Raw genomic sequence first — 25,851 nt, 5'->3', positions numbered from 1 at the left:
ATTACCCTTCTCTGTTCTGGGAATGGTGGGAACCCTCCTGCCAAATTCACAGATGCCAACCAAAACCCAAACTTGTAATCAGGCCTTTCTAAGGATAGCAGCCTGAGACCTATTTATTTATTTGTCAGAGAGAGAGAGACAGAGAATGTGCACAAGCAGGGGGAGTGGCAGGCGGAGGGAGAAGCAGGCTCCCCGCTGAGCAAGGAGCCTGATGCAGGACTCGATTCCAGGACCCTGGGCAGACACTTAACCGACTGAGCCACCCAGGTGTCCCATTTGAGATCCTGTTATGTGCAAAGCAATATGCTAGGTGAAGGGCATATAAACTTGATATACAGCATGTCCTCAGAAGGTTTGAGTCTGGTAAGTGGGGTAGGCAAGAAAGATCAGATCTTTTTAATTAGTCACTGAAATACAAGATAAATGCTCTAAGAGAGTGTGTTATTTTCCTATGGTTTCAGTGGTAACAAATTACCACAAACTTGGTGGCTTAGAAAGACAGAAACGTATTCTCTCACAATTCTGAAGGCCAGAAGTCCAAAATCAGTATAAATCCAGCCCAAATGAAGGTATCAGCAGGGCTGCACTCCCTCTAGACATTCTAGGGCAGAATCCATTCCTTGCCTCTTCCATTTCCTGGTGTCTGACCATTTCTGGCCTTCTTATCTTATCATTCCATTCCAGCCTGCCTCTGTGGTCATGTTGCCCCCCTCTTCTGTCTGTATAATTTCTGTCTGCCTCTCTTTCACAAAGACATTTGCATTTAAGGTCCATCCATCAGATAATCCAAGATAGTCTCCCCATCTCGAGATCCTTAAATTAATCACATATGCAAGACCCTTTTTCTATATAAGGTAACACTTCACAGTTCCAAAGATTAGGGTAACTGATGTAGACTCTTTATACATGATGTTACTCATTGTAGGATATTTACAAAAAATTGGAAACTACCTAAATAGAGTGTTTTAAAAAATCATGATAAATCTTACGCAATGAATCATGGAACACTATATCAAAAACTAATAATGTAATATATGGTGACTAACATAACATAATAAAATAAAATTTTAAAAAATCATGATAAATCTATACAATGTAATTCTATGCTGATGATAAAAAAAGATCTTATAGAAAAGCATTAGATATTATTTAGAGGTCAAAAGCATATAGTTTTATAAAAATACATATATGTGTGTATCTGTTTCCATTGAAAAAAATGATGGAAGGATGTATTTTAGAAATGTTTATTCCAGGAGGTAAAATTATTTTCAGTATTTTTTGGGGGTCTGGGATATTGTCTATACTTTTCATATTTCAATTGTGAATATTTTATATTTTGAAAAATAATCTATTCCACTTTTAGAGCAGGCTTGTTAGAGGAAGCATTTGAGACATAGTCTTTTAATTTTTTTTTAGGAGCTTTTTTTTTCTCATAAATAAAATTTATTTATTTATTTGAGAGCATGAGTTGGGGGAGGGGCAGAGGGAAAGGGAGAGGGAGAAGCAGACTCTCCGCTGAGTGGGGAACCAGAGAGATCATGACCTGAGAGGTCATGACCTGTGCCAAAGACTGAGCCACCTCGGCACCCCGGATTACGAATTTTTAATGCTTGGACTGAAAAATCAGAGGCGGGGTTTTTCATAAAGTTATTGGTCCACCTCTGGCAGGGCAAGGATCTGCCCCTCACCCAGCAAGGTCTTGGGAGTGGGGGGAGCTCCTTCTGTAGCATGGGACAGTGACGCCCCAACCAAGAGGCAAAAAAGCAAGAAGTACAAGGAGCACCCACCTGCCAGGCACAGCGCAAGGTACTTTCAAGTGTTATCTCACTTAATCCCCACACCAACCCCATGAGGTAGGGATCCCCATTTTACAGATGAGCATCCTGAGGCTTAGAAGGGTTCATCAAATTTGTCCAAAGTCCTAAATTTTACAGAGTCATGAAGTCTCAAAGCCGAGATGAAGAAAGCCAGGTCTTCTGGTCTTCCCCACTCTGCCACACTGAATTCTTTCTCTGATCCAGCCTCAGTCTCCCGTAAGAAGTTCACTCTTAACATCCATATCCCTGGTCCCTCTGACTGAGGGTACTCCAGTTTGAGCACGGATCTCTTCGGGCGCTCTCGGGGCAGGGTCAACCTAGGTCCCCCAGTGCCCAACCAGTCCTGGACTACGCTCATTTCCCCAAAGGACACCCCAGTCTGGGCCATGCCAAAGGGTCCAGGGTTCATGCCCAGGAAGAGCTCTTCCTTGGGGCCCTGGGAACAGTGGGTCACATAGCTGTGGTGTGGCTCCCACGCATACTCCACAGAAATGTGGATGATGCCCACAGGCTCTAAGAACTTCAGCTGGCTCAGTTCAGCATTGAGCCACAGCTCCTCCTCCAGGAAGCCCTCAGCCACGCTTCCAGGGCAAGGCTGGGGCTCTATCAGGGCACTGGCAGACTCATGGAGGGGCCCCAGTGGATAAGCCTGGGGCACAGCCATGTCACTGTCACCTTTTTAAATCCTCTTTAAAATGACCTTCTACCAGGGAGTCTTTCTCTGTGGACTCCTCCCATTTCTACAGCCCGAGTACACTCAAGGCTCAGCTGCCCACTTTGCATTTAAATTGTTTCTGAGGGTTTTCCAGGCTCTGGGTGTGTTTCCATCATGTCTGGGCCTCCCATGGGGCAGGGATCAGGGTTATTCTCCTTCATGGGACCTCAGGGTTGACAGAACAGTTTGATCCATCAACCTGTTCTCAGACCCTAGCCTGGTTCAGCTCTTGAGACATAGTCTTTTAAATAGCTAAGTTTTCTACTTGATCTTAGCCAAAAGGCTGAGAAGTGATTAAATAGCGAAGTTTTGATCAATGGAGATAGGGGAAGGAACCAAGGTGAATGGAGGCCGGCAGGTCCATGGTGGCTAATAATCTCAAATATAGTGGGCTTTGAGATGTCATTTTTTTAAAGATTTTATTTATTTGAGAGAGAGAGAATGAGAGATAGAGAGCACGAGAGGGAAGAGGGTCAGAGGGAGAAGCAGACTCCCTGCCGAGCAGGGAGCCCGATGCGGGACTCGATCCCAGGACTCCAGGATCATGACCCGAGCCGAAGGCAGTCGCTTAACCAACGGAGCCACCCAGGCGCCCTTGAGATGTCATCTGAGTCTAATATGGAGGTCTTGAATGCTACTTGGAATTTTTATGCTCTGTGAAAGCTGGCTAGTTTATGTAATCTTAATCAGATACATTTAGAATATGATACATCAGACATGATTTTTTCAGTGCATTTGTGTGAACATTTCTAATATTAGAAGTCAATTTCTATCATGGTATAAGCACTTTGAATTATCACATTATAGACATACGTAAGGTCTTTTTGATAATTCAGTTTTTACCAACTAATGAGTTTCTTTTCATTATTCTTCACTTTTTCCCAATTATAGTGATTTGCAAGGAGTAAGAACAAATGCCAAAAAGGATGGAAGCGACTGGATTCTCAATGGAAGCAAGGCGTGTAAAGAGGGGCTTCCATAGCCCTTCCTTCCTGAGTCGTGCCATGAGTAACAGTGTCTCAACCCTTGCTCATTATTGATTCTCTCAAATCTGTGGACTCACGGGAAGAATTGAGTTCACTTAAGTTTACTTAAGTCGTTTTGTTTTGTAAGAATTCTGCAACATTTGTATTACATGAGATCTGTGCCTCTTCTATGTTCCATTTGCCATGCTCTCCTCGCTAATATGGCAAATGTTTTAGCTTCCAAACAACCCTTATCAAGCCACAAAAGAGGAAGGAAAGGCTTGTATTGTCCAAATATTAGACAAATAATAATTAATAAACTTGATATTCATAAAGAATTGGGATAAGATTTTCTTATAAATATCAAGAAGAGGGGCGCCTGGGTGGCTCAGTCATTAAACGTCTGTCTGCCTTCGGCTCAGGTCATGATCCTGGGGTCCTGAGATCGAGCCCGTGTCGGGCTCCCTGCTCAGAGGGGAGCCTGCTTCTCCCTCTCCCACTCCCCCTGCTTGTGTTCCCTCTCTCCCAGTGTCTCTCTCTGTCAAATAAATGAATAAAATCTTTAAAAAAATAAGAAGTTTCTAAAGTTCTTAGGAGAGAAAGATATCTGATAGAATTTGAGAGCCCTTCAATCCTTCTGAGAGTCCCATCAACCCAGATAGAATTGGAAAGCACTCCAATTAAGGTTACAGAGAGGCTTAGGAGTAAATATGTCCCTTAGAATCTAATATCATGATGGCAGAGGATTTTGTTTACCTAAAGCTGTGTCTAGTATAAACTCAGTAAATATTTATTGTCAACTGAGTGTTAAGTGAACGAAAGATGTTTATCTTTTACACTAAGGCGGTCTTTCCAAAAATTGTTTCAAAGCCTGTTGAAGAACTAATTATGTTTATTTTCTTTGAAATTTTTTTTAAAAATTTCTAATTAGTTTTAGACTAATACCCTCGAATTTACAAAATCATAAGTTTGAGTGTTATACTGTCAAATTGCTGTAAAATTTTGTAAACACTCTTAGTTTCTGTACTTAACACTGTCAAGGACTAAGAGCAGTTTGTGGGCTGACATTGGTCTGAAGAACACATTTTGAGTAGCCCAGTTCTAAAGACCTTTCCATAATCTAGTTTCATAGTTGTTATACAGAAAAACAGTATCTGTGGTGTTAAATAAATTTGGAAAATGTGTGCAACTTCTCACTCTTTGATATGCTGATATACGTTGTGAACCTCTAAAAGTTGGAACCTAGGAAATTCTCTTCATAGATTATCTTGAGTCACTGGTGTTTTTCCAAACATACTTTAAGAATTTTTGTCTAAATTATTCGTTCTAAGGATGATAATAAATATGTGCTGATTCCAGTATATGATCACTTAACTCTGTCCACAGAGGGCCACAGAAGACTAGATACTTGGTCAAAAGTAAAATGAGGGGGCTCCTGGGTGGCTCAGTCGGTTGGGTGTCTGCCTTCAGCTCTGGTCATGATCCCAGGGTCCTGGGATTGAGTCCCACATCGGGCTGTCTGCTTGGCAGGGAGTCTGCCTCTCCCTCTCTCTCAAATAAATAAATAAAATCTTAAAAAAAAAAAAAGAAAGAAAGAAATGGGAACCCATTCTCCTATGACTCCAGCTTTCTAAGCAAGTCTTCTGTGCGAACCACCCAGGAAAGCACCACTGACAGCTACCAAATCTCTATTAGACATAACAAAAAATTGAAAGGAAGCAGAAGTAAAGGAATAAGTAAGTAAATATAGTACACCAATAAGATGACCTAATATGCGCCCATTAAGGCATCGATAGGAAGTTTTTAATGGTATAGAAAAATAATTACATTAAATGAAGAGATCATATTAACACTTAAGTGAAAATGCATATAGATTTCAACTATGTTAAAAGAAAAAAGACCAGAAAGGAAATTCATAATGCTTTCTGTATGATGGACTGATGGAGGATTTTCCCCTTTTTCTTTATCACAATATACCATCTGTGTAACATCTACAATGAGCTTATGTTATAATCATTCAATACCAGAAAATAAAAAAATTAAAAACGATGGCCCTCAGTAGGGATAATCCCAGCCCTATTACAAATTTTGATATAAATTTACATATAACCATGTCCCCCTTCACTTGCTGTCATGTAGACAATGCTAGTATCATTGGCTTATTTCCCATTATTTGTATGTACAGCACTGTGGATTTTAGAACATAATTCTTCTTTAATAGTATAGTGCCACTTAGAACAGATTCCTTTTTCTCATCTGCAACTTCTTTCTAGAATACAGTTTATCCTTTTATCATTTTTATAGATAATTCTGTTTTAGTTTGGAAAGGACATAATAAGCTCTGTTCATTATTATTTATAGTATTAATTGTGGAATGAAAATGTACTGGCTTCATTCTTTGAAGCATTGGGTTGCTTTCCTTGTGTTCTTTAATAACCTCATGTAGGTTATTAACACTGCAGATACTTGGGTAGAGTACAAAGAGAGACGTAAAGAATGTCTTGTCTCGTTTAGTCTTCTTGAATACTTTCCTCCAATCATGACTTATACATGGACCTGATTTATTGCAATATATATATCACAGTATATTTGGGGTTTGCAGGTATTCATCACCAATGGGTGGCTGAGTGACGTTGTGCTTGTTGTGGCAGTCACAAATCGTGAAGCTCAGTCTCCTGCCCATGGCATTAGCCTTTTTCTGGTGGAAAGTGGAATGAAAGGATTTATCAAGGGACAAAAGCTACAAAAAATGGGATTAAAAGCCCAGGTAAGTCACAGTATAAATTATTAATTATAAATAATTGAGTTAACTCAGTTATGCCTTATAGAACTATGTAGTTCTATAAGTTTGATATATGTATATCAAATCATGCCTTCTTATGCCAAATTCCTAAGATACGCTTTTCAGAAATGGTAAGAGATTTATTCCATTTATCTAACTGTATCTCTTTCTGTTACTCAGCATCAGAAGTGAATCAAGGTATTTTGAGTATCTGCTTCAGAAATGGCAAAATTAATTATATGTTAATAGGCCTTCTATTAAATTGATTGAAGAAAATTATGAAGTAAGAGCAGAAAATATTTTTCTATTATTTGATAATTATCTGGTAGTTTTTCATTACCAAAAAAGAAAAACATGTTTTACTTAATACGCATTAGAAACACTTAGCTCTTGGTATGTACAGAACTGGACAAGACTGGACGAGACTGGAGCTAGAATGGCAGTGTGTGGTAGTGAGAAAGCCACGTGTTTTTGGAATCGGGGGATCTGAGTTTGAATCCCTGGTTTACCACCTCCTCGTTGTAGTCATTAACCACCCCAACTTGGCTTCCGGTTTATTTTGTTCTTGCTTTTGTTTTCTTAAATGGAAATAATCATTACCTCATTGGCTTGTTGGGAGACTTAAATGAAATAATTGTGTACTTAATTGTGTGATCCCTTAGGATACTGCAGAATTATTCTTTGAAGATGTCCGGTTGCCAGCTAGTAGTCTACTTGGAGAAGAAAATAAAGGCTTCTATTACCTCATGCAAGAACTTCCACAGGTCAGAGTTATTACAGAGTCTATCTTCCGATTAGCAAATGAAGTCGAATGAAATAACATAGAACTGTGTAAGTTTACGTATATAAAACTGGTGATATAGTCAATCATTAACTCAGGGATATGAATCAATGCTTATAAGTGAGTGGGGAAATTAGGTATTTCATAGCTGTAATATCCTCTTAGAATGATTGTAGCTTCTTAACTACAAGTCAAGAATTCTTAGCTCCTTATAAGGAACTGTCAGCCGAAACATTTGGCAGGATTTTTTTTGTAATACCTGAGAATCAAAGGGGAAGGTGGTTGAGTTCATACCCAATAAGGTCAGCCCTCCATCTGTGTTTTTGGAGTGTGCTAGCTGAACGATCATTGAGCCTCACATGCCAGCATATGAGCATAGGTGCATTTGCCTAGTAACTGCCTCAGCCTGGGCTAAACGTAAAATTGGGGACAAGGCTAGAAACACTGCCACAGAAATCACCAGCAAGATGATTTAAAGTGACTGTGGATTGCACTAATAGAATTTAATCTGTACCCTTTAAGATGTTGATTTTCACAGACCTATTAGGACATGTAATGTGCAGAGATCAATAAATAAAAATCAAGAATTTCATATTTTTCTTCTCATAGATGAATGATGAGAAGAAGGAATGAAATAAACTATGTCTGTATATGTAGTGAAGACAGTCATTTATAAAAATAAAGGATTTGTTTTAGAGAATTATGGATATGTCAAAATATTTTTGTAAATCTCTGTGGGAACATTTTCTCAGAGAATTAAGAAATAAATTAATTTTTATGAGTTTTATTAAGATTATTTATAAGATTTATCATCACTGAAATCATGTGAAAATCACTTGTGGAATTAGAATGATTCTTAGACCTAATTTTGTGTTATAGGAAAGGCTACTGATTGCTGAGTTGGCAGTTTCAGCCAGTGAATTCATGTTTGAAGAAACCAGGAATTACGTTAAAGAAAGAAAAGTTTTTGGGAAAACAGTTGCACATATGCAGGTAAGCTTGTCGTCATAGTTTTGTATTAAGTGACGTCAATCTAAATATGAATATGGAGTAATTTTCATAGAGGTAGTATAGAATCCATGGAGGTAGATGAGACCGTTGAGGGAATAAGACAAGAAGAGGTTCTAGGACAGAGTCCTGAGAAAAATGCAGGATTTACAGGTGGAGTAGGAGGGGAAGAACCTGCAAAGACAACAGAGAATGAATGGCTAGAAAGAAAAAAGCAAATCAAGCAAGTAGTGTCCCAGAAGCCAAGAGGAAAGATTTCAAGTAGGCAGGAGTGGGACCAAAGGCACTTAGAGGGAAACTAAGATGAAGGTCAAGAATGCCTATTGGAAGGGCGCCTGAGTGGCTCAGATGGTTAAGCGTCTGCCTTCGGCTCAGGTCATGATCCCAGGGTCCTGGGATCGAGTCCCACATCGGGCTCCCTGCTCCTTGGGAGCCTGCTTCTCCCTCTGCTTCTCTCTCTCTCTCTCTCTGTCTCTCATGAATAAATAAATAAAATCTTTAAAAAAAAAAAAGAATGCCTATTGGAAGATGAATGGATAAAGAAGATGTGATATAGATAGATAGATAGATAGATAGAATGGAATATTACGCAGCCATCAAAAAGATGAAATCTTGCCATTTGCAATCACATGGATGGAACTAGAGGGTATTATGCTAAGAGAAATAAGTCAGAGAAAGACAGTTATCATACGATCTCACTGATATGTGGAATTTAAGAAACAAGGCAAAGTATCATAGGGGAAGAGAGGGAAAAAATGAAACCAGAGAGGGAGACAAACCATAAGAGATTCTTAATCTTAAGAAACAAAGTGAGGGCTGCTGGAAGGGAGCGGGATGGAGGGATGGGGTAACTGGGTGATGGACACTGGAGAGGGTATGTATTGTAATAAGCACTGGGTATTATATAAGACTGATGAATCACAGACCTGTACCCTTGGAACAAATAATACCTTATATGTTAATTAATTGAATTAAAATTAATTAATTTAAAAAGAGTGCCCATTGGACATAGTGATAGGGAAGTTATTTCTTAAGAGCCATTAATGGACTAGGGTGGGGTGGTGCCAGACCAGAGTGGGTAGAGGAGTAAATGGAAATGGAGAAGTAAAGATATTGATAGCAGGCAACTCTTCCTGAGTTCGGCTGTGAATGGTAGTTAAGAGAAAGATAGTCACTAGGGGGTGAGAAGAGGGTGGGGGGCAGAACTTTGGGGTCCAGTGACATATTTAGAGATTATTAAGTTTTTGTCATTAAGATGAGAATGCTGGAGGCACATTTTAATACCTAGAGAAAGGATTTAGTTAAGAGGGAAATATTGTAGATATGAAGAAGATAATCAGCTGCATATGATATTTGAGAAAGTCTTAGGTTGTGGGTGCCAAAGCACATGGAAAGATAGGCCTTCCCACCCCCACAGCAGAGACCTTTCCCCCACCGTAACAGGAAGAAAAGAGGAGAGGACAGGTCTAGGTTCATTCAGATACTTAGCTCTGTTGGTAGAAAATTGCAAAAGCTCTTTTATGAAGGCTTCCATTTCCCTTAAGTAATATAGGGAGACTCAGTTCTTGAAAAACAGGTGAGTGAAGGGGACATGGAAGTGTCCAAGGAGAGGAAGATTTGAAATACGTCTTCAAATTGAGAGACTGAACTAACTCGAAAAATGTAGTAAAGGCTGCTAGCAGTATTGAGCACTCGGATGAGGTTAATGATCATGGTTTATAATGGTACCTTCTGCTTTTTTTTTTAAGATTTTTTATTTATTCATTTGTCAGAGAGAGGGAGAGCACACACAGAGGGAGAAGCAGGCTCCCTGCTGAGCAAGGAGCCCGATGCGGGACTCAATCCCAGGATCCCGGGATCATGACCTGAGCCAAAAGCAGATGCTTAACCGACTGAGCCACCCAGGCGTCCCACCTTCTGCTTTTTCATGTATTAGATTTACTAGAAGGGTTTAGCCATCCAGGGTCAAGCACAGAGTAGGTGGATGATTGTTTAAAGTTGGGTTTTGCAAGGAAGTTGAAGGTATTTGCCAAAGAACTCAGCATATGGTGGCCATAATCACTAACCATGCCAATCAAATATTAGACTCTAGTTTCCTCTTAAATGAACAGCTTAAAAACAAGGCAGTCATAAAATTGGTTAAACATTTTACCAGCAAAAAACCTGGAGTTGGACATCTACTTGGAACAGTGTGAAGTGGAATGACCTATTAGATGATGGACTTTGTAAAGGGCAAGGCAGAAATGAAACACTTTGGTAGCCTTTTAGGACCAGCATTACAGAAATTAACTTCAGGCATGGTTAAGTCCTAGCTCAGCTACTTGGATCTCCGTGGTCTAGTCAGGTTATATGATGGCTCTCCAAAGCATTTTCTTATTTACAAGATGTAAATAATATCTGTAGCTACCTTATAGAATTGCTGTGAGGATTAGATGGTACACCCAGAGTGCTCAGAATATTGCCTGGCAAACTAACCACCGCCTAAAGTTTGCTATTTTTCCCTTACATAATATATTCCTCCATTTTGTTCCAATCAATGAAGGGAACCTTTTTATCAACTTCTGGCTCCTGTTCTGGACCTACCCCAGGCCATTTTGAGAATTATTTGCTACCTGAATGTTCATCAAGTTACCTTTTTCCTGGGTGCCTGGGTGGCTCAGTCGGTTAAGTGTCTGCCTTCAGCTCAGATCATGATCTCAGGGTCCTGGGATCAAGCCCAGCATCAGGCTCTCCACTCATCAGCGGGTCTGCTTCTCCCTCTCCTTCTGCCTCTGTGATCACTTTTGCTCTCTCTCAAATAAATAAATAAAATCTTTAAAAAAAAAAAAAGTTTTTCCATTCTGAAAAAAACTTCGTATCCTGTCTTATTGACATAAAATAGATCTAAAAATAGTTGTTCTGAATCTGAATCTAAAATGAGGCACACACTTTAGAAAACATTTTTAAAAATGGTGTGGTTTGGGATGCCTGAGTGGCTCAGTCATTTAAGCATCTGCCTTCGGCTCAGCTGGGATCGAGTCCCACGTCGGGCTCCTTGTTCAGCAGGGAGCCTGCTTCTCCTGCTCCCTCTCCCTCTGCTTGTGCTCTTTCTCTCTCTCTAACAAATAAACAAATAAAATCTTTTTAAAAAAATTTTAAAAAATGGTATGGTTTGACTTGCCTAAATTGTGATTTCCTTCAAAGTAAGGATTTTATATTTTATATTGCTTTTCATTTATGTATCATTAATTTACACATCACAGTGATTCTCAGTGATTGCCCTCTTCCCCCCAGGTATTTAGAACTGTCAGGAAGTGGGGTACACAGCAATGGGAGGGATGTTTCATATTTGGTGCTCTGGAGGCTGATACCGTTAAATGTCCTGTAATTCAGAGATAGCTTTGTAAAGCAACTAATTGTCTCACTCAAAATGCCAATATTCTCCCTTTGAGAAATAGTGATATACATAATTTATTCCTTTTTGCTTCATTGAGCAAATATGTATTGATTGCCCTCTAAAAGTTGTATGCTGAAATGTAATTTGATAGGTGTGATTCTTAAAATACACACCATAGGCTCCTCCCAACATGAAGTATTACTCCGTGACTTTCTGAACTTTACCCAAAGTACTTTATAGGCATACCTAGAAAATACTGGCCAGTTCTGTTCCAGAATATTGCAATAAAGCAAGTCTAATGAATTTTTTGGCTTCCCAGTGCATATAAAAGTTATCTTTACACTATACTGTAGTCTACTAAGCGTGCAATAGCATTATGTCTAAAAGGTGTACATAGATATGGGGCACCTACGTGGTACAGTTGGTTAAGCATATGACTCTTGGTTTTGGCTCAGGTCTGATTGCAGGGTCATGAGATTGAGCCCCGAGTGGGGCTCTGCACTCAGTGTAGAGTCTGCTTAAGACTCTTTCTCCCTCTCCCTCTGCCCCTTCCCCCTGTGTGTGTGTGCTCTCTCCCTCCCTCTCTCAAATAAATAAATAAATCTTTGCAAAAAAATAAATGTGTGCATACCTTTATTAAAAAATACTTCATTGCTAAAAATGCTAGCCATCATCTAGCCTTCAGTGAGGGGTAATCTTTTTGCTGATGGAGGGTCTTGCTTCGATGTTGATGGCTGCCGACTGATCAGGCTGGTGGCGGCTGTAGGTTGGGTGGCTTTGCCTTTTTTTTTTTAAGACAACAATGAACTTGGCCACATCAGTTGACTCTTCCCTTAACAATCTTTCTGTAGCATACAATGCCTTTTGCTAGCATTTTATCCACAGTAGAACTTCTTTCAAAATTGGAGTCCGTCCTCTCAAACTCTGCTGCTGCTTCATCAACTAGGTTTGTGTGATATTCTGAACCTTCTGTTGTCATTCCCACAATCCTCACAGCATCTTTACCAGAATCTGCTGAACAACCACTTTTTTGTTCATCCATAAAAGGCAACTCCTCATCTGTTAAAGTTTATTATAAGATTGCAGCAATTCAGTCCTGTCTCCCAGCTCCACTTTCTGATTCTAGTTCTCTTGCTGTCCCCACCACGTCCACAGTCACTTCATCCACTGAAGTCTTGTATCCCTCAAAGTCATCCAGAAGGGTTGGAATCAACTACTTCTAAAACCCCCGTGAATGTTGATATTTCCACGTCTTCCTATGATTCATGAATGTTCTTAATGGCATTTGGAATGGTGGATTCTTTGGAGAGGGTTTTCACTTTACTTGGCCCAGATCCATCAGAGGAATCACTATCTATGGCAGCTACAGCCTTACAAAATGTATTCCTTAAATAATACAACTGGAAAGTCAAAATTGCTCCTTAATCCATGGGCTGCAGAATGGATGTTGTGTTAGTAGGCATGAAAACAACATTAATCTCATTGCCATCTCAGTCAGAACTCGGGTGATCAGGTGCATTGTCAATAAGCAGTAATATTTGAAAGGCATTTTTTTCTTCTGAGCTCAACAGTGGGCTTAACATAATCAATAAATCAACCATGTTGTAGACAGATGTGCTGTTATCCAGGCTTTGTTGTTCCAGTTCTAGAACACAGGCAGAATAGATCTAGCATAATTCTTAAGGGCCCTAGGATTTTCAGAATGGCCAGTGAGCACTGGCTCCAACTTAGTCACCAGCTGCATTAGCCCCTGGCAAGAAAGGCAGCCTGTCCTTTGAAGCTTTGAAGCCAGGCATTGACTTCTCCTTTCTAGCTGTGAAGGTCATAGATGGCATCTTCTTGCAATATAAGGCTGGTTCATCTACACTGAAAACCCATTGTGTAGTGTAGCCACCTTTGTTAATGATCTTAGCTGGAATTTCTGGATAACCTGCTGCTGCAGCTTCTGCATCAGTACTCGCTGCTTCAACTTGCAACTTTATGTTATTGACATGGCTTCTTTCCTTAAACCTCATGAACCAACCTCTGCCAACTTCAAACTTCTTCAAATTCCTCCCACCTCTCTCAGTTTTCATAGAATTAAGGAGAGTTAGGGCCTTGCTCTGGATTAGGTTTTGGCTTAAGGAAATGTTGTGGATGTTTTGATCTTCTATCCAGACCACTCAAACTTTCTCTATATCAGCAATAAGGCTGTTTCACTTTTTTTTTTAAAGATTTTATTTATTTATTCATGAGAGACAGAGAGAGAGAGAGAAGCAGAGGGAGAAGCAGGCTCCCCGCTGAGCAGGGAGCCCGATGTGGGACTCGATCCCAGGACCCTGGGACCATGACCTGAGCCGAAGGCAGACGCCCAACCATCTGAGCCACCCAGGCGCCCAAGGCTGTTTCACTTTTTTATCACTCACATGTTCACGGGAGGAGCACTTTTAATTTCTTTCAAGAACTTTTCCTTTGCATTCACAGCTTGGCTAACTGGTATAAGAAGCATAGCTTTCAGCCTGGCTTGCTTTTGACATACCTTCCTCAGGAAGCTTAATCATTTCTAGCTTTTGATTTAAAATGAGTGGTGTATGACTCCTCCCTTTCACTTGGACCTTTAGAGGCCATTGTAGGGTTAAAAATGGGTCTCATTTCAGTATTTTTGTGTCACAAGGAATAGGGAGGCTCAGGGGATGGGGGAACGGCTGGTCAGTGGAGCGATCAGAACACACACATTTATCGATTAAGATTACCATCTTATATGGGTGTGGTTCATGGTGCCTCAAAACAAGAATAGTAATATCAAAAATCACTGATCACCATAACAAATATAATAATAATGAAAAAGTTTGAAATATTGTGAAAATTACCAAAATATGACACAGAGACACAAAGTGAGCAAATGCTGTTGGAAAAATGGTACAGATAGACTTGGTCAACAGAGGGTCACCACAGACCTTCAATTTGTTAAAAATACAACATCTGCAAAGTGCAATGAAGCAAAGAGCAAGAAAACAAGGTATGTCTGTAATAGCTTTTGCTTCTGAAATCCAACCACCACCAATTTCATGCCTTTTAGCCCTATTATGGATACTATAAAAAGTGAACCTTGGGGAGCCTGGGTGGCACAGTCGGTCAAATGTCCAATTCTTGGTTTTGGCTCAGGATCTTGAGATCAAGCCCCACATCGGGCTCTATGCTGAGCACAGAGTCTGCTTAAGACTCTCCCTCTCCTCCTGGCCCTCCCCACCCTGCACACATGTGCTCTCTCTCTCGGAAATAAATTTTTTTAAAAAATTAAAAAATAGGGACGCCTGGGTGGCTCAGTTGGTTAAGCATCTACCTTTGGCTCAGGTCATGATCCCAGGGTCCTGGGTCTCAAGTCCCACATCGGGCTCCTTGCTCAGCGGGGAGTCTGCTTCTCCCTCTGCCTGCCGCTCCCCCTGCTTGTGCTCTCTCCCTCTTTCTCTCTCTCTCTGACATAATAAATAAATAAAATCTTTTAAAAAAATAAAAAGTGAACCCAATAAGCATATTTTCCATCTCCTTGGAAATCTACATTTCCTTTTATGGAATACGTATTAAATGACAACAAAGATGACCATGATATTACCCAGATTGTCTATAACTCAGAATGTTGTCTGATTTGACATTTGACCATGAAGGAAATAGGAAATTGGTATAATGTTTTCCCATAGAAGGAAAAAAGTTTATAATATATGTATTTCATATATTAATATATGTTATATATTAATATGTATTTTATATAGTAATAGAAAATTTATGTATAGTTTATATATATTTCAAAGCAAGTACCGTTTTATTATTGCCTCCTTTCAAATGTAGTTTACCAAAATTTCACTAGGTGGCAGTAGCATTGCTTCTGCCCGTATACTAGGGCTCCCTGTAGTATGGTTTTCTGCATGAACATATGTATGTTTTCAGATTTTTGAGATATTTCTTCTAATCTTTCTGTTTTATTGAAATAAGTACCTTTGAGTAATATTTTCATATTCAGTCTAGGAATGTATTCAAAGAATATGAACAACCAATATATTACTTTCACCTCCTATTCTAGAGCTGGGTACACTATCGTTCTGGTTATTAAAATGAAATAGAAGACCTTTAAATGTCATATTATACTTAGCCAAATGTCATCTTATGGTCATTTAACTATTCAGTTTCCTTCCTTTCTCTTTGTTATCCTTGAATTTTAAACATTTGGGGCCTTTCTGCCATTTGGATACATTCCACCAAAAAAATCATATTCTTTTTAGGATGGAGACCTATCATACTTAAGTGGCAATTATTACAGGATTTTCATTTCCTTTCATTCATACCCTCCATATTTGATGTCAAATCTTATGGTTTTCTAAAGATTAGATAATAATTAGGTAAAACTCAGATATAAATAATGATAGTGACTCATTATTGCATTGTTTCCATGTGCCAGACACTGTGCTAAATGAATTGTCTCATTTTTTCTTCACAACTCTTTATAAAATAAGTTATATTTACCCTCATTTTACAGATAAGGAGATTGAGGCATGGAGAGGTTAAGCAATTTTGCCAAGATAACACAGATTATAACTCCAGAACCTACACTCTTAACTCACACACACTATTTACTACCCAGAAATTTAAAGTAGATAGACCTTTTTTTCTTTCCCCACTTCCTTCACCCATGGGCAATGAAGTGAAAATTCAATGTTCTTTTCTAAGACAAGCTTTAGTTATTTCCTGTGTGGTATCCTCTTGATTGTAAGAGCACAGAATATTACAAAAAGGAATAGGAGAGGAAAAAAACAGCACTTCTTCTTTACATTCCTCCAAAAAGTAATTACCCAATTCTTAAGACCTTGAGTGGGGGGTTAATTAACTATAAAATTAAATGGCAAACCTAACATGTTATATTTTATTTATATATGTATATTTTTTTAAGATTTTATTTATTTGTCAGAGAGAGAGAAAGCACAAGCAGGGAGAGCGGCAGGCAGAGGGAGAGGGAGAGGGAGACTGCTGAGCAGGGAGCCCGATGTAGGACTCGATCCCAGGACCCTGGGATCATGACCTGAGCCGAAGGCAGATGCTTAACCAACTAAGCCACCTGGGCACCCCAATGTTATATTTTATATTTGAGTTATAATATGTTAGAGTACAATTAATGCTTTTGTTTAAATGGAATGTGGGCTAGATAACCTCTTCAAATTGTATTCCAGTTCCACAATTGTATGATTCAAAGAGTTGTGTCTTTCAGAACTCTGAAAGATACTTTGATTCACTCAGTAGGTTTTGAGGATTTTTTTTAAAATGCTAGCTGCAGTAGTATCTATTAGTTATTAATGAATGTTTTAAAATATTGCTACAAGTGTGTTGATCATTCACAAGAAGCACCTTGCTAATAATGTGTGGTACAATTATTCACCACCATCCATTACAGAATAATTTCTGAAAACATGAGGCAATGTCTGCAGTGAAGAGCCAAGACAAAATCTGTATAGTAATGCCCAAAGTGATGTCTAAAATATGCAAATATTTAATCTCTTTATCCCCAGAGAGTAAATTATGTATTCTTGGAGGCATTAATTTCTTCAAACCTGTGGACTTCACTAAACGAATTAAAGCAAGAATTCTAAATGAGCCCATTCTGATCTGAAATTTAACTTCAGCTTCTGGAAGCTCCCAGCATTCCCAGAGAAATAGCTCTCATGTGAGGGAATTGGGCTTAGAGATCTTGATTCTCTCACATTGTAAATAGTGCATAAATTCTCAAGTGCGCCATCACAGTGGGGAGAGGGCAAAAGTATCTTAAGAATTGTCAGATTCTCAGGGCTTCTGGGTGGCTCAGTCTGTTGAGCATCTGACTATTGATTTTGGCTTGGGTCATGGTCTCAGGGTTGTGGGGTCAAGCCCCACATTGGGCTCTGCTCCCAGCAGGGACTCTACTTGGGATTCTCTCCCTCTCCCTCTGTCTCTCCCCACTGCGTGTGCTCTCTCTCTCTCTTTCAAATAAAAATAAATAAATTTAAAAAATTGTCAGATTCTCACTTATTTTCCAAATAAAGTGTTATAGATAATGTCACTGAACTAAACCAGGAATAGGCTTAGAGGGGATATATACTCATCTGTTTTCAATGTATAGAACAGTATTTCCTCACTTTTTTCCATTTCTTCTTCCATCTTTAGGTTTTCTGTGAATAATCTTGAATGTTTGGGGTGGAAGTGGGAAACTTCATGCTGATTAGGTGATAGAGATTTGGCCTAATTAAATATAAATGAATAGAAAGGGAGATAAACAAGGTAAGGGAAAGAGTGGGGCGGGGGAGAAGGTTTTGATGTGACCCAGCATGTTCTGAATCAGAGGCCAGGATACAGAGGTAGAAAAAATGTGGCACCAATCTTCCTATTGCTTGGTTTTGGAACCATTAGGTGCCAGTCATATTGTTTGTTTCTAGAACAGGATGGAGTAAAGCCAAGCGAAATGCAGTCAGTTGGGTTTTTCATTGGCATGGTAGTTATATTGATACACCTCTGAGGAATCGGTCCCTCATAGCACCTACTCCTCCTGACCCTCAGGTCTTGCCTGGTCCCGGGTCTTATTATATTCCTTTTCTACTCTTTTCTGGAAATGGGAAGTACCCAAACTGTCCCCACAACAACGATGCTAAAAGGTTCAGTTTTGTGGTTTGAGAATTGCCCTAGTCAATAGGAATGGCAGGGCCAGCATCCTCTTGAGAATCTGGTCCCTAAAGCCTTCCTTTTGGGGACTCAATCATGGCTTTGAACTTGCCAGTGCATAGGTGGGGCACATGAATTTCTAGTTTGATTTTAACTGTGCCACTTTGTCACTAACTTCCACGCCTTTTATTAGCCACAGCAAAGGTCTCACTCATGAATTCCATAGCAGCATGATCAAAACTCTGTTCTGTCTGAATTTCCGCAAGGAAGACAGAGCCAGCTGACCATAGCTGGGCCTTGAACCTAAGAGGTCAACTAGAATGGGGTGTATTTTGGGGGGTTACCCAAAGTGGAAGGCTAGTATGTCAAATCCAAGCCAGTTTCCTGAAGGAGTTTCAAGAGTTGGTGCCAAAGAGACCAGATGTAAACTCAGAATTCAAGGTATGAGAGCCAAGAAACTGGAATATAAGAAAATTTGATTGAAGTGAAAGCAGTCAAAAACACTTGAGAGTAGAGAGAATGATTTCGAAGGCTACTATAGGTTGTCTATGGCCAGGAGGAGAAAGTATAAAATATTAACATTGGCCATTCCAGATCATTCAGTTCAAGTTAGAGACTAGCTATTGAGAGGGATCGGAGGAAGGGCAGAGAGAGATGAAAGAGGTTGGAGCATACTGGACTTTGATATCTGAGTGCTCTGATGCTGTTATTCTACATTCTGTAGATCTAAATTAAATACTTTGCCATATAAAATAATGTCTAATAAATATTTTTAATGTTGTCCTTCCAGCTTGTTACTTTATTATTTTACTCCAAGACAAAGAAGCAGAATAGATAAATGTGTATACTTAATTTCATTAATAGAGACAAATTCTTTATAAAAAGCAAAAAAAGACATTCTATATGGATTTAGATTCTGGAGGAAAAAGAGGTGTTTTCAACAGCTGTATTAAAGGACTGTACCACCAGATGGTGCTCACCTATTGAAGCCATTGCTGTTTTTCAGGCAGTTTCCCTAACTGGTCTAAATTTTTTTTTTAATCTAAAACATGAGATGTTGTTTATGTATTTATCTCTTTTTTCATCTTTTAGTACAGATTTCTCTAGCAATGAATATAGTGGGTTTTAAATTTAAGTTATTTAGTTTAACATATGCCTCTTAGAGAGGGGAAAAAAAAAAAAAAGAACCGGTAATTCTGCTTTTGTTTTGCTCTAAAGATCTTCCATTACATAATTTTTGATATACTAGGTGACTAAAAATATGCTCTTCTTCTATGCTCAGTTTTTTCCCTTTCATTTTCTTTAAATTCAAGACAGTGCAGCATAAGCTGGCAGAATTAAAAACACACATTTGTGTAACCAGAGCTTTTGTGGACAGCTGTCTTCAGCTGCATGAAAAGAAACGTCTGGACTCTGCCACGGCCTCCATGGCGAAATATTGGTATGCGTGCTTCAGTAATTAAAATGTGGTGTTTGCACAGACTGTTATGCAATTCTTCCAACCTTACACTCAGCCGTGAGGGTCTTAAAGGAAGAAGGCTGTGAAAATAAAAACTACAGTAAGGATCAACTTAAAAAAAAAAAAATGCTGGAAGGTCCCATGAAGCCTATTTATAATGTGCTAAAAATTACTCAAGTGGATTTAACTTTTAGCTTGCTATTGAAAATAAGATATTAAGATACTGAAGTAGGGTGACTGGTTAGTTCATTCAAGTACTAGTTTAATTTCAAATTATCTGATGAGTAGCACTGTAATGAGACCAAACAAGAACAGTAAGACTTAGAATCCTGAGATTGAATCCCAAGTCTTTCATCGAATAACTATAATTAAATTTAATTCTCTCAGGGCCAATATTTTGATATCTGTAAAATGAGTAGATTGGACTGCATTTTTCTATTTAAAATGTTGTCCAGATCTAAGAAAAACGTCTGAAAAATTGATTGTCCCATCAAAAGTGACACATGCTTGATTGAGTGAAAGGGAAAATGTCCTATTAGCCTTGGAAAGACTTTTCATTGGGATTAAAGATGAGTAGCAATGGTATTAAAGATGAATTAATTGAAAAGAGACTCCTATAAGGTTTTTGTGTATTTTAAGATGCAAGAACATAGTTTAAATCAGATTCTGGAAATGGGTTTGGTTTCCTCTGTTTTAAAAACGAACATTCTCACATCTCATTAGCCCAAAAATAACCTAGAAAAAATTCCTGTCATTATTCATTAACTTGTGTTCAGTTCAATCAGAAATAGAATGGGGAAATATGCAGGATACTTCTTTATGTAATGATTCCAAAATAATAAAACTGCCAGGTTGAAATTGATGTGGCATTACTAGGAACTTGTACTTTGAGGGATACATTTTACATTTACATTTATAGCAAGTTCTTTGACTTATTGAAAAAAGTATAAAAATTTTTTAAACATTTTTAGAAAAAGAGATATTTAGATAGCTATTGACCTTATTGTTCTTTGAAAACACTAAGTTTAAAGACATACTGTTACTTCACATTGAAGCAGAGGAAGCAGCTAGTTATAGCCCAGTAAATATTTCACTAAAATACTTGCCAAATACAAAAATGTATAGAATTCCAAATATTGTTGCCCCCTGAGCCTTATCTGTTAATCATTATATTGTTACTGTTGTATTAGGAACATCCTCACCTGTCCTATGACTTAAGTTAAAAATTATTTTACAGAAGAAAATGTGGTTATGCTTACTTTTGCTTTGTTTCCCACTGTTGAAAAATAGGTTGAGGGGCACCTGGCCGGCTCAGTCAGTAGAGCATGCAACGTTTCATCTCAGGGTTGTGAGTTCAAGCCCCACGTTGTGGGCAGACATTACTTTACTTTAAAAGTTAAAAAATAAGAAAAATATGTTGAAAAGCATTTTGAGCTTATATTTTTATGTTAAGTTGAATAAAATCTCTACGAGTTATCTTATGAATTTTAATGATAGTTAAAATTACTGTGATAAGATCAAGAATATTTCTCAAGTATTTCAGATACTTTGGGAATAATAATGCCCAAATAATCTTTAACAAGTTTCCTAAATAATGGTGCGTACCTTAATAGTAGTCTTCCCTCTTAGGTTTTTACTTTTACTTTCAGTTTATTTCTGAAAATCCCTAAAAAAGTTTTTTCACAGTTACTGAAATTCAGAATTGCAGCCTTCAGGTAGAAGTGATACCTTTGGAGAAAAAGACATATTACAAGGCAAAAGGAAATAGATGGTTGTATAACTATATAGTTACTTAGATCATACAAAGAATCTAAATAAATTAGACCAAATTCAGGTTTTTACTTTGTCCTTTTCAGGCCTAAAGTAACCAAAACCTAATAGTCTATGCTTTCCACATTTTATTTCTAGCCTTACCAAAAACCCAGCCAGAACTAATTGATGAGGAAAGTATTCATTATGTGAAAACTGTCAAGAGATTTATTTCATATATAATTTATGTCAGTCTTCTCTGGTTAGCTAATATGTCTAATTGTAATTGTTTGATAATGTATGTCTTTAAGCAGTCAGAAATAATTTGTTTCCTGATTGTAAAGCACCTCGTGAAAATCCATTTCAAATGTTCCTTTTTTGCTTTTTATTTTGGTCATCTAGGGCATCTGACTTACAAAACCGTGTAGCTTATGACTGTGTCCAGCTCCATGGAGGTTGGGGATACATGTGGGAGTACCCAATTGCAAAGTGAGTATGATGTGAAGAAAAAGGAAAATTTCTTTACTGTACTTTGTACATTGAGTGTAGAGGAAAAAGAGAAGCAAAATCTTTGTATTTGTCATCTGACTACAGAGTGTGTTCAAGCGGATGAAACAGCTTCATGTTATCAGCTCGCTACTAGGATTTTATCATTTTTAAAGTGAAGAGACCAACATAATAAAGTTTGGCTTTATTTGAATCATTATACAGAAGGATTAATATCACTTTCTTTATGGTCGAATGATGCTGTATTTTATTGGTTAACCATAGTCACACAGGTTATTTCGACTCTTTTACTATGAGAATAAATGCTTCAACAAAACACCTTTAAACATTTGTCTTAGATACATGTGTTTTTGATTATGACAGGACAGAGTTCCAAAAGTAGTACTGCTGGTTCAAAAGTATGCATATTTTAAATTTTAATACATTGCCAGATTATTTTCTCTAGTTAGTCGCAACTCATATTCAAATGAAAAAAGTTTGAGGCTAACTTACCTTCCTAAACTATGAATGTTCCTGCTTTTTAAACCTTATGCTAACGTAGTGGATAAAAAATAGGTTATTAGTCTTCCTTTAATTTGCATTGACTATTAATTATTTTATTTTACTGTGGTAAGACCATTTAACATCAGATCTACCCTCTTCACAAATTTTTAAGTGTTCCATACTGTATTGTTAACTGAGGTACAACATTCTACTGCAGACCTATAATTAAACCTATTCATCTTGCTCAACTGAAACTTTATGCCCGTTGATTAATAACTCCCCATTTTCCTCTTCCCTTGTTCCTGGCAACCATCATTCTTCTCTGATTCTATGAATTTGGCTATTTTAGATACCTCATATAGGTGGAATCACAGAGTATTTGTCTTTCTGTGACTGGCTTATTTCACTTAACAGAATGTTCAAGTCCATCCAAGTTGTCACATATTGTAGAATTTCCCTCTGTTTTAAGGCTGAACAGTATTCCATTCCATTTTCTTTATCCATTCATCTGTGCATGGACATTTAGGTTGTTTCCACATCTTGGCTATTGTGAATAATACTGCAATGAACATGTGAATGCTAATATTGCTTGGAGGTCCTGTTCAATTCTTTACAATCAGTACCTAGAAATGGGATTTTAAAATCATATGGTAGTTCTATTTAATTTTTTGAGGAGCCTCCATACTGTTTTCCATAGCAGCTGCCCCATTTTGTATTCCCTCCAACAGTGTGCAGGGGTTGCAATTTCTCCACATTCTTCTCAACACCTGTTTTCCTTTTTTTTTTTTTTTAATAGCCATCCTCACAGATGTGAGGTGATATCTTACTATGGTTTTGATTTGCATTTCCCTGATTTTGGTGACAATGAGCATTTTTTCATATACCTGTTGGTCATTTATATGTCTTCTAAAATATCACTTTTTATTTTACTTTTTTAAAGATTTTATTTATTTATTTTAGATAGAATGCACACGTGCATGTGCGCACACACATACACACACACACATGAGCCAGAGGAGGGGCAGAGAGAGAGAGACAATCTCAATTCAGTATGAGCTAGACACTGGGCTTGATCTCACAACCATGAGATCATGACCTGAGCCAAAACCAAGAGTGAGACACTCAACTGACTGAGCCACCCAGGTGCCCCTAAAATATCACTTTTTAAAAGTAAAAAAAAAAATGGCACTTCAGAAAAAAACAAATATGAAAAGGATCAAAGTTTTCATGTCTTAAATATTTGATTATTCATTGTGCTCTAGCAAATTTTCCTCTTATTTAGCAATATTTTCAGTTTATAAAACTTTCTCAAGGAAGTTTTACTATATGGAGAGAAGTCCAGATGAGTTTTGAATTTGATAATGTGAATGCTATGGGCTTCTAAAAACTTTTTCTATTCTAATTTTAATCTAAATACAGACTATCTGAAAGGGAAAATTATCAAACTAGTATTCAAATTGACTTTCAAATTTATCATTTTGGCAAACATAATTGAAAACATTTGATATACTTATGGTCTTCAATGAGGAAAATTAAACATTTTAGTTAAGTTACATTAAGAACGGAAGCTCCAGTATAGATTTAATCTACTAATTTTCTGTAGCCATTGGGGCAGTTCAGAAAGCTTTAATCACAGGGTGTGTATAATTTATAACCTTTTATAAAAACTCAGCAGCAACTAGGGCTTTTCCCTTCTTTGGGAATGTAGACATGAAGTAACTAAATTATATATATACACACACACTCATATATATACTCATTTTATTTTATTTTTTTATTTTTTTTATTTTTTGGTCAATCCCTGGACTTGGATTTTGGCATATATCCTTTCAGAACTACTTCAAATGAGCCTTAATCAAAAGCAGATTTTTTTTTATCTTTGTGTAGTCATGAAATCAGAAGTAAACATTGAGTTATGCTAGCACAAATTAAATCATCACTGGAATTTTTTTTCTGTGCATTTTCATGTTTTATTCACAATATTAATCCATCTTATTCACAATATTCACAATGTAAGAAAGTAAAATCTATATTCTTCTACTTGACTGTGCCATTACAACTGCTGTTGGAAATGTAGACATGTATTGGCTCAGTGTTTGTCTAGTGTAGTTCAGGTTCCAAGAAAGGTGTATGAGGTGAAGAGTTACCATCCACATAGCCCAAGATCAGAGTGTAGAGTAAGTCTTGCTCTCTGTTTTCTTAGAGGCCATTCCTTCAGGTCAGTAGCAAGCAAATATTGTAGCTTGATGGCTTACTTGAAATGCCTGGTTTCAATTTGAGAGACTTATATTTCCTTTCAGGAATAATAATCCCCTTCTTGGCTGGTTCGTTAGTTCAAAGATTGTACGAACTTTTAAACTAGACTGCTATTTTTCTTCCCAAAGACATGGGGAAAGAACTTTTCATAAGTTAGGAAGAGAGAATAGTAGATAATATCAAAAGGCTGATTAGACACATTAGGCAGTATGCGGTTGCAGTGCACAGATTTTGAGAGAAAAAAATCATTCTGATTGTGTTTCTTATATCCTCGGATTAAGCTGTTTTATTTGTGTGTGTGTGTGTGTGTGTGTGTGTGTGTTTTGGATTTGTTGGGGTTTTTTATTTGTTTTGCTTTTTTGTTTTGTCGCTTTTTATTTGTTTTTTATTTGTTTTTAAATAACTGGTCTTAAGCATATGAATATGTTTCAGTCTTACTCATTAAGCTTGGGGACTTTGAGAAGTGAGGCTTACTGAGCTTTGCCATTTCAAGACTCCTCTGCCCTGCTAGGAGGAACAGCCTGAGATACAGAGCTTTGTCACTGTGTGGTTAAACATTCCTTCTGCTGCCTTTCTCTGTTAATTTTAGTTGATGACTTAATTTAATTAGTAACCTATAAAAGGTCTACTGATCTCTGTCATTACCTACTCCATTGGAACTTATTTAATGTGGGAAAAAAAAAAAGCCCAGTCCAAAAATTTCTAAAAGCATTGCTGAAGTAGGCTGAAATGCTAGGTAAGTTCTCTATGTGCAAGTGCTGGATTTTGTGGGCAACAGTGTAATCTGTTCAAAAGAAGAAATATATTTGAAAATGCAAATGTCTTCATATTTCAAGTTTCATCAAAAAGTAGGTATTGAAACTCTAAAATTCCTTTGTAATACACTAAATCCATAAATATTTACTGAGTGCTCACTGTTTGCAAGGTACCATGATGAATATGTAGTCCCAGAACTGGTCATTTTTCTAGAGAGCCGGCACATTTAATTTGTCTCAGATTAAAAACAAAACAAATTAAAAACAAAAAACAGGGGCGCCTGGGTGGCTCAGTCGGTTAATTGGCTGCCTTGGGCTCGGGTCATGATTCTGGAACCCTGAGATCGGGCCCCGCCTTGGGCTCCCTGCTCAGTGGAGAGCCTCCTTCTCCCACTCCCTCTGCCCCCCACCATGCTCTTGCTGTCTTGCTCTCTCTCAAATAAAGAAAATTTTAAAAATAAATAAATATAAATGTAAATAAATAAAAACAAAAAACATTCTATGCTTGAAAAAAAAAATGCCTTTGAATTCGTCTACTAGG

General features: G+C 37.8%; 1 protein-coding gene and 1 pseudogene across 2 annotated transcripts in view; one reads left to right on the top strand and one right to left on the bottom strand.

Moving 5' to 3' along the window:
- Positions 1-25,851, top strand: part of ACADL (acyl-CoA dehydrogenase long chain) — a 42,322-nt gene that overhangs the window by 14,253 nt on the left and 2,218 nt on the right. Inside the window, exons 5-11 of one of the 2 annotated variants that reach the window (XM_027588209.2) lie at positions 3,424-3,490; positions 6,100-6,264; positions 6,942-7,043; positions 7,940-8,053; positions 19,415-19,542; positions 20,851-20,908; positions 21,712-21,788. In XM_027588209.2, coding sequence (XP_027444010.1) covers positions 3,424-3,490; positions 6,100-6,264; positions 6,942-7,043; positions 7,940-8,053; positions 19,415-19,542; positions 20,851-20,908; positions 21,712-21,720 — 643 coding nt within the window. In that variant the 3' untranslated portion in view covers positions 21,721-21,788. Of the gene's footprint in view, positions 1-3,423; positions 3,491-6,099; positions 6,265-6,941; positions 7,044-7,939; positions 8,054-19,414; positions 19,543-20,850; positions 20,909-21,711; positions 21,799-25,851 lie in introns of those variants that run through there. The other variant, XM_027588208.2, reaches the window with a different exon arrangement.
- Positions 1,937-2,496, bottom strand: LOC113919518 (annotated as a pseudogene).

The sequence above is a fragment of the Zalophus californianus genome, chromosome 3 (assembly GCF_009762305.2).
Source record: "Zalophus californianus isolate mZalCal1 chromosome 3, mZalCal1.pri.v2, whole genome shotgun sequence".
Taxonomy (NCBI): Eukaryota; Metazoa; Chordata; class Mammalia; order Carnivora; family Otariidae; genus Zalophus; species Zalophus californianus.
This window is presented reverse-complemented; position numbering and strand designations above follow the sequence as displayed.